The following is an 8,816-nucleotide window of genomic DNA, read 5'->3' on the forward strand; positions in this document are numbered from 1 at the left end:
TGGCAGGCATTGAAAGCCTTTTGTAAATACACACTGATATCAGAAAATTATCTTTCCGTCTATCTTTTTCAAAGAATTTGTCTTTTATGTTTGTGAAAAGTCCTTTGTAGAAGAAGGTCCTTATTTTGTAGGAGCTTTTCAGCCTTTCTGAAACTTCTATCTCGATATTTGCACGGAGTACGTGCAAGCTTCTACCAAGTTAATTTTGTGTAGCTGAGTTATATGAAAGAGGACCAAAATTCATTTCTAAGTGTTCTGAACAGTGTGCCCTTTCCTGATGAGCGTGCTTCTCTGTGCAATGCTATTGTCATTGCAGATTACTGAACGCAAATGTAATCTGTTTCATCAGCCAACAAATACCTTCTACGGTTTCTGAGCTACAGGGTAAGGAGTATTACCTGGTTGTATTCAATGTTCTGCAAACAATTGGGGCACCTCTTTGTGCTAGGTAAGCTACTACTGAATAATCACTGAACTTGGATCAGCGGAAGGACTGGAGGTTTGACTGTAAAAGGTTATAGGCTTGTTTGCTCTGTGTTTGCGTTCCCAGAAAGGGAATATTTTAGTCTTTGAATCAAAAAATAGTAGTGTTAGACCTTAGGTTCCATTTCCACCCCTTGCAGTCCTATTCTCTTCTTGCTCTCTCCCTGCCTATCCATAGCTTGAAGAGTTGATTTTTGTCTCTCGTATTTATCCATTTAGTGTTCTTTGTATTGCTCCCTATTGTTCTTTTTCTTCTCATCCCATAGTTTCATAGCTTTTAAGGTTGGAAAAGACTGCTGAAATTAATCTACCTTCTATATAATGTATTCTGGAATTTTGCTTTTACTCATATCTGTATTTTAGGAAGCATTTTTTTTAAGGACTCTGAGTAAAAGAGGAATCATCTTTTCAGCTTTTGGAGCTACTTGGCATGCTGTTTATGCCTGTGAGAAGGGTGCTTTTCCAAATAGGGGGAATTTGAGTGCTCTGTTTATATGTACTCAAGATACTGTAGGTGTTTCATTATCTTTGAATGTGATCTCTTTATGTCAGCACTGCTTGGTGCAGAAAGTCAGCTGTTTTTTCTCTGTTTGGCTTTGTTCCAGATAACATGTCCTCTTTGTAACTTGTGTTTTCTTTTGTTCCTAACAGTTTTAAGAACTTTGATTTGGAAGACTCTCAGAAGTGTGCAGTAGACTGGTTGATGATTGGCCCATCTTCCAAGAGGGAGGAGTACAAAGTATGTGGATCTTCCATACCTCCGTCTTTCATCTCTGCAAGGGACCATGTTTGGATATTTTTTCACTCAGATGCATCAAGCTCAGGACAGGCTCAGGGATTTCGCCTTTCTTATATTAGAGGTAAAACCTTATAGTTTTGTTGGCTTCACTTATACTCTCTCTGGCAAAACTTGAAGATGGTAGTATTTTTTGTTGACAGGAGTCTTGGGCCAGTCTTGACTGTAAGGTGTTAGCACGGTAACACTGATATTATTTCCACTTGGCTTTTTAACAGTATTCCTGAAGTGTACTGGCCTGACTGATTGACTTGTGACTTCCAGGGTAGCAGATGTTAAAAAGTGACATTAAGTGGTTCCGAAAGTTTTGATACTGACTTTTTTGTCCTTGCCCTCTTCCACAGGAAAGATAGGTCAGGCGGTATGCCAGTCAGATGAATTCCGTTGTGCAAACGGAAAGTGTGTTCCCAGTACTTGGAAGTGTAATTCTATGGATGAGTGTGGTGATAACTCAGATGAGAGAAACTGCACTGTCCCTCCAACAGAGCCTCCATCCAGCATCTGTCCCTCAGGAATGTTCCAGTGCAGTGCAGCCCACTCCACCAAGTGCTTGATGAACGAGCTGAGATGTAACTCAGTTAAGGACTGCAGTGACGGTTCGGATGAAGATAATTGTCCTGATCTTTCCTGTGGCAAAAGGCTGGGTAATTTTTATGGATCTTTTGCTTCCCCAGACTTATTCCGTGCTGATCACAGCAGATCAGACCTTCGTTGCACATGGTACGTGAACACACAAGATAATCGACATGTTCTGCTGCAGCTTGATTTGCAGTTAGGCTACAACGACTACGTAAAGGTGTATGATGGCATCGAAGAGAGAAGTGATAAATTAATGCAAACATTTTCGTACCACAACAATAGGCATTCGGTGAGCGTGGAGTCTTCAAAGGGCCAGCTCACTGTCTCATATCATGCCCGCTCCAAGAGCACTGGCCATGGGTTCAATGCAACCTATCAGGTGAAAGGCTATTGCCTTCCTTGGGAACACCCTTGTGGAAGCGATGAGGAGTGTTTCACAGATAAGCAGCATTGTGATGGCTGGTGGCACTGTCCAAATGGCAAGGACGAGGAGAACTGTCCTGCTTGCCAGAAGAACGAATACCCATGTGAAGGAAACAGTGGGCTTTGTTACTCAATACTTGACCGCTGTAATAACCAAAAGAACTGCCCAGATGGCTCAGATGAAAAAAACTGCTTTACTTGCCAGCCAGGAAACTTCCATTGTGGTACAAATCTGTGCATCTTTGAGACTTGGCGCTGTGACGGCCAAGAAGACTGCCAGGATGGAAGCGATGAACATAACTGCCTGGTGATCGTTCCCAGGAAGGTCATCACAGCTGCTCTGATCGGGAGTCTCGTGTGTGGCTTGCTGCTGGTGATAGCACTGGGTTGTGCATTTAAATTATATTCTCTGAGGACCAGGGAATACAGGTAAGCATCTTGCTTTTATGATGCTTTAGTAGCTGTGGGGTTTTTTTCCTTTGTGTTTAAAGGGAAAAAAGTCAGTTGTTAACCAGAGAATTTGCAAAATACTGTGAAATCAATCCAAGGAATTGATGAAAATTAAGTAACAGTCACAGCATTAGGCTTAGAGAAGAGTAGTTAAGATTTTCGGAAGCAGTGAGGGGAATGTCAGCTCTTCTGTGATCTATGAGAAATATATATTTATTGTGCAGCTTGGCAGAACCTGTATTTAACTTAAATCAAAACTGTTTTGAGCAGTTTCCTCTTCCACTTCCTCCTCCTGCAACAAACCCCTTGCACTGCCAAAAACTGAATGCTGATCGGTTACAGTGAAGTCTCTGCTGAATCTGAACTGAATAACTCTCCCCCTGCCCTCCCCAAAGACTCTGGTTCTCAGTCCTACTAAAAGCGATGTCCTGCAGTGGCGGGGCCTGCCCTGAGCAGGAGGTGTTTACCTCTGCTGTTCCCATCGGTGTGAGCTGTGCCCCTTTCCCCTGGTCCTATAGGCCTTGCTGTATGGATAGCGTGTGTGTTTCCATGTCTGTGTTTTGTGTGTTTGTGCAAGCCTGGTTCTGCCCTTTGGAAGAGAGTCGTAAGCCCGTCTCTTGTCATGTGCACCAGCTCTGTGCCGTGCTGCTAACACCATTTGTGTTTTCAGCACAGTGTGCTTTACATTCTCTCCTGATCAAATCTGCATGATTAAGGAGCTGGAAACCAGCCGCTGTGCTATGTTGGGAACATCAGTGCCTCGGTTCTGGCAGGACAGCCAAAGCTCTCTGCAGCTGCAAGCTGCCCCTGTTGTGTGATTGTTTCCAGTTCTTAATATTGTCTTTTCCAAAAATAACCTTTGGGCCCTTGCTGAACAAGTTACACAGTTACTAGTGTAAGCTGGCTGATTGAAAAAACTTCAGTTGCCACAGAGTCCAACCTGGGACTGCACCAAAGAATTTGCTGATTTGATTCACTGATGCTTATACCCTCTACTCTTACTCCTTTTGTATATTTTAGCATCCTGGTAAGATTTTCACGGAGCCTAGTTGAAGGTTAGCATTTTTGCTGCTAGGGTGACGCCCTCTGCACTGCTTTTATACATTAATGTGAGGGAGGGAGGACCAACTGACTGTTACTTCTCTTCCATGTTTTCCCTTTGCTTCTGTTTCCAGAGCATTTGAGACCCAGATGACGAGACTTGAGGCAGAGTTTGTGCGGCGGGAAGCTCCCCCTTCCTACGGGCAGCTGATTGCACAAGGACTTATCCCCCCGGTTGAAGACTTCCCTGTGTACAATGCATCACAAGTATGGAGACACGAGTGCCAATGAACCTACAGCAGCCAAACTACTATAAATTAGATAGAATCAATCTTGAACTGTATTCTTTCAGTAGCTATGCTAATTATATGGAAGTCGTGTAAAAATGTGTATGTTTTACTTGGAGCTGAAGAACCACAGTTATGCATCATGGTGCTGTGGGTAGTTTTGAACACATGAAATGTGTTTGCTAGGGAACAGCAGTGAGATAAGCACATGCTGTTTTGCTGTACATCAAAATTGAATGAACAGAGACAGAGAGAAAGGTCAGAAAGTAAATAGAAAAAAGGCTTTTCAAGCTGAAACTTTAAATGTGCCTGAAGTGATAAGAAAGTAAGGTCTCTAGCAGTATTTTTTGGAAATTCTGGGATTGTGTTTAATTTACAAATACATTACATTGGGAAGCCATTAAGTCATTCTTCTGTTTCATTGCTGAGTTCTCAAAAAATCTCCTGTGCCCTGTCGAAAGTATCCAACTGTGATTCAGTTCCTAGTGTGATAAAGCTCTTGTAGTTTGTTACTCAAGTGGAGAAGTAGTTTGGCTTGGCCTTTCTTCTCTGCTGTTGTCACCAGCTTTTGAGGATCCTCTGCTATTGCTGATGATAGAGGACTCAGTGGTCTGCACTCTGGTTCACTAGTGGTTATCTGATCGCATGAGTGGAGCATCTTCTGGGCAGACAAGTAGAGCTTAAACTTATAAAGGAAACACTTTAAGGGAGAGTCTTTTAGTACAGGCAGAGCTATCTTTGGTATTCTTAAACAGTTCATTAGAAAATACGCATTTAACAAGGAAGTGTAGGGATCAAGTCTGAGAATTCTGGTAAGGTGGAGATACTAGTGGAAAGAACAGGGTTTAGGAGAAGTCTTTTGAGTATGTGTGAAATCATAGTTTGTTACATCTGTGTTACAGGCATCTGTGCTGCAGAACATTCGAACAGCTATGAGGAGGCAGATGAGACGACACTCATCAAGACGGAGCTCTTCTCGGCGGCGCTTGGGCAGGCTCTGGAACAGACTCTTCCACAGACCTAGGGTGAGAGGACAGATCCCGCTCCTGACGCCCGCCCGCACTTCACAGACTACACTGGGTGATGGAATCATCAACCGTGCTGATGGGACTATTCGGAGTCCTCCACCTTCCCCCGAAGGACCTAGTTTAGGGGCAGATGCCCGAGGCCAAGCCAGGGGCCTACAAGAAGCTGGATGTAGCAGCTTGCAGCCAGAGACTGAAATCACAGAGCCACCGCCTTCAAATGTCTTACCGAATACTTGCACAGCTGCACATGCAGAGCCTGAGGCTGGACACGCTGATAAATCTTTAGGTGCCGAGACCTCTGGCATTGAGCTTAAGCAGTCTAGTAAAGTGGATTCAGGAAAGGCTTTCAGAGATCCTTTATCTGAAAGTGTTACAGAAACGATCCATGGAGGGTCAGCATCCAGGAGGACTGTCCCAGAGGGCAGTAATTTAAATAGAAGTCATCCGCTGAGTGAAGAGCCGAGTAGGTTACCCTTAAAAAAGTGGGAGTCTGCTTATTCAGACAGCCCTGTGAATGTTCATATCCAAGTGGATGGACAAAACCGATGTTGCCGTAACTCATACCGGGAGGAGCCTTTGGGTATTCATGCGGCTTGTTGCCATTCTGTGGAAGTGCCAATGTTAGAGTCCTCTACTCCCCTCTCTGAAATCAATACCAGTGATGATGAATCTTTACTTGTTTGCTAATAAAAATTTTTGGTTTGGCCCTGTAAATTTTGTAACTTCATTGTTTATATGACAGTGCACTTTGATGATAGGTGGTATATCTGTGCTCTCAACTTTGTCTCTTAAAACCAGTGTGCTGTAATCCCCCAGGGAGTACAGTACAAGACTAAGCGGGACAAGTTTTTGTCCTCGTTGCTATTCCTGAAACTCCAGTGGGGCAGAAGTAGGCCAGTATGCGATGTCAGGGGCTAGGAAAGCAAGAATGTGTCACTGCAGTTTGAAGGCATCTCCATCCTTTGGTATTTCTTCTGTGCATTTATTCACTCTGCATTCAGGGAGTTAGTGTTTCTTTGCTTTTCAAGTGGTCTTACTGAAACTAGAGAGAACTCTGTTGGAACCTGGGGCAGGCGCCTGTCATTGTAACTATGAGTACTAAACTAGAAATAACGTTGGCTTCTTAGGCATCATAATTTAATTAAAATTTAATAATTTTAATTACAAATACTTAGAAGGAAATAAAATGCTTTGTAGCTTCCTCTTTATAGAAATTGTTCAGTTCCTTTGCTTCCTTCAGAAGTGTTTTGATGGCCATATATACCTTGAAGCACCCGCTAAAACCAAAGTTTCTGTATAGAATACCCAGAATGATACCAGGTGTCTTATCTGCTATGGCTTTGTAACAAGAGATCAGCAGTGTTCAGTATGTGCAGAGTGCATTGAACCCCAGTTGCAGCAATATTTCTTTTTTCTGTTGTCATATGTTACATTCTCTTCATAGTGATGTTGTGAAGGTTGAAGAATTGTTTGCTTTCTCCCTACCCTCTTTTTCCTCCCTTCTGTTTTCAGGGTCTTTTATGATTATACCGCTTTGGGTGTCCCCTGAAGGATACTGAGGCTTCACAGATCCCCTTGGCTGCAGTAGCAAGCACTGAGCACTTGATAACTGTCAGGATCAGACTTCTATTTTATTTTGAAATAAAATCTGCTTCACAAGTTTGCTTGTAAATCTGCTGCCTAGGTACAGATGTATAAATTATTTTATTTTATTTTTTATTTTTAGAGATTTTGTTTGCTTTTTTTCTTTTAAGAACTGAAATAAATCAGTCCCATTTTCAAAGCTGACACTCTGTGGATTGTGCAACACTTAAATGTAAACTGGTGCCTTTTTGGTTTTCAGAGTGTAATTAAAAGCAGGCAAGTTATTTACCTGGAAGAAGGGTGACATTGCTTAACCAGGAGCGACTCGGTGCGGAATGACAGAACATGACTGTGTGATAGCTTGGCCCTGTTGCGATGGATGGGGCATTGGCCAGGCTCCCCCATGCTCTAACAAGAGCTCTGCTTCAATTCCCCCATGACACAGTGACAAACTAAAACACTTTATATAGGAATTAAGAAGGAAGTTGATGCTGCTGCTCTGTAAATACCCGAATGCTCTGAAACCTGTTTATTGCTGTAGGAATTTAAGTTGCCCAAAGTTGTTAACTGAAATTGTAAAATTGAGGTGGACCTGGGCTCTGCTGTCCACTGGATCCTCCTGGCTGTGAAGGCAAACAGGCTTTCGCAGTGAACAGTTAAGTTTACATCAACATGTCAAAGAGTTTTTTCCTTTAAATGGGCTATATTTTGCCGTGGATCTTTTACTAGGACTCCCTTTGGGGGAGTGCCTTAAAAAGGACAAGGAATAGGACTTCGGCTTTTCTGAAATGTAACGTGGAAGAATTAAATTGAAGTCATTTTTTTTTTCTCTTCAGTTGCAAATTGGTTCCATACTGTGCATTCCGGAGGCAGAAGATTCAAACTCCTTAAGGGCATTAATAGCAGGAAGGGCTTGTGGCAAAATGCGTAACAAGTAAGAGTCGTAGTTACATTAAATAAATACTGCTCACTCTTTTTTTCCAAGTGCTTTTGTGATCAGAATTCATTTCATCAAAGGAAATGTAGTTTTGAAAGAGATCTTGCTTTCATAGCATTTGTAAACATTTCAGGTACATTCCACCTTTGCGAGGCCATTACTGTAGTCATTACACTGCCAGGGTTGTTGTTTGTATCTAAGGCTACAGGTTTTAGTCGTGTTTTTTTTTGTCTAAAGGTAATTTTAAATACATAGAATTGTATATGTAAAGTAGTTAATTACAATTGGGACGAAGATTCTATTTCAAGGTTAATATTGTGCAGATATGAAGGACCTTAGAAATACGTGTATACTTAATTCTGTTACAGAAATGGATTTCTACAATAAAATAATGTTGATCATACTATGCCTTAAACTATCACGACTGTGAGGCTCTTAAAGTTGAAATACATGTACTTCAGAATACCGCTATATTTTGGGAACAACCCTGAACAGCTAACACTGTATTTTATTTTAAAATGTGTAACTTCACATAACTTCTTATATATATCGTACATATTTTCTGTACTGATCCATTTGGTAACTCAGTGGAAATTTCATTGAGAAGGTTTTCTTTTTAGAAAGTTAAAAAAAAAATCCAGGTTAGTGAAAATTTGATGCTTGAAGTGTACAAGTGTTCAGAGCCCTCACTACTGGAATTTATAGCCTTGCATCGAGAGATACAAGCCTGGTGCTCTTTGTAAGCACCGAACCTTTGTATTCTGCAAGGCAGTATTCTCTCCTGGCTCCTCTAGCTCATTCCTTGGAGGGAAGAGTCACAAAATTACTGTTAATTTTGCAGAAGAAATCTCTATGTCTGCGCTGTGAGCACAAACAGGTGTATGGCACTGTCCTAGAATGTCAGTACCTGAAGAAACCACAAAGTCTGCCTTAGTGTATGTCTGCCCTTCCTCCAGCTCTTGTAAGCATTTAGCAGTGATCAGCCATCCTCAAAGACACCTAAGTTCTGTTTCATGTAAGCTGCCTCCTTGTATTCAGAACTTCTTAAAATCTAAAAAAAAGAAAAGGGTGAAAAACTGCTACTGTGCCAGACATGTGAACAGGAAAAGCTCATTGTTACATTTCTTTGCTCAGTGGAAAATATCACACTTTAATGACTATACAACCTAACACTAATCAGCTAATAAACTTGTTAAAATTTTTGTTAT

General features: G+C 41.7%; 1 protein-coding gene across 1 annotated transcript in view; it reads left to right on the forward strand.

Moving 5' to 3' along the window:
• The window catches only part of LOC104075997 (low-density lipoprotein receptor-related protein 3-like), a gene marked incomplete at its 5' end in the record, with an annotated part of 21,873 nt that extends 16,072 nt beyond the window's left edge, over positions 1-5,801 (forward strand). The window contains 4 exons of the mRNA XM_009576692.1: positions 1,135-1,343; positions 1,624-2,710; positions 3,907-4,039; positions 4,962-5,801. Of these exons, the coding sequence (XP_009574987.1) occupies positions 1,135-1,343; positions 1,624-2,710; positions 3,907-4,039; positions 4,962-5,774 (2,242 nt within the window). The remainder of the gene's footprint in view (positions 1-1,134; positions 1,344-1,623; positions 2,711-3,906; positions 4,040-4,961) is intronic.
• Positions 5,802-8,816: the final 3,015 nt, after the last annotated feature.

This window comes from Fulmarus glacialis, unplaced genomic scaffold (genome assembly GCF_000690835.1).
Source record: "Fulmarus glacialis isolate BGI_N327 unplaced genomic scaffold, ASM69083v1 scaffold43450, whole genome shotgun sequence".
Classification (NCBI taxonomy): domain Eukaryota; kingdom Metazoa; phylum Chordata; class Aves; order Procellariiformes; family Procellariidae; genus Fulmarus; species Fulmarus glacialis.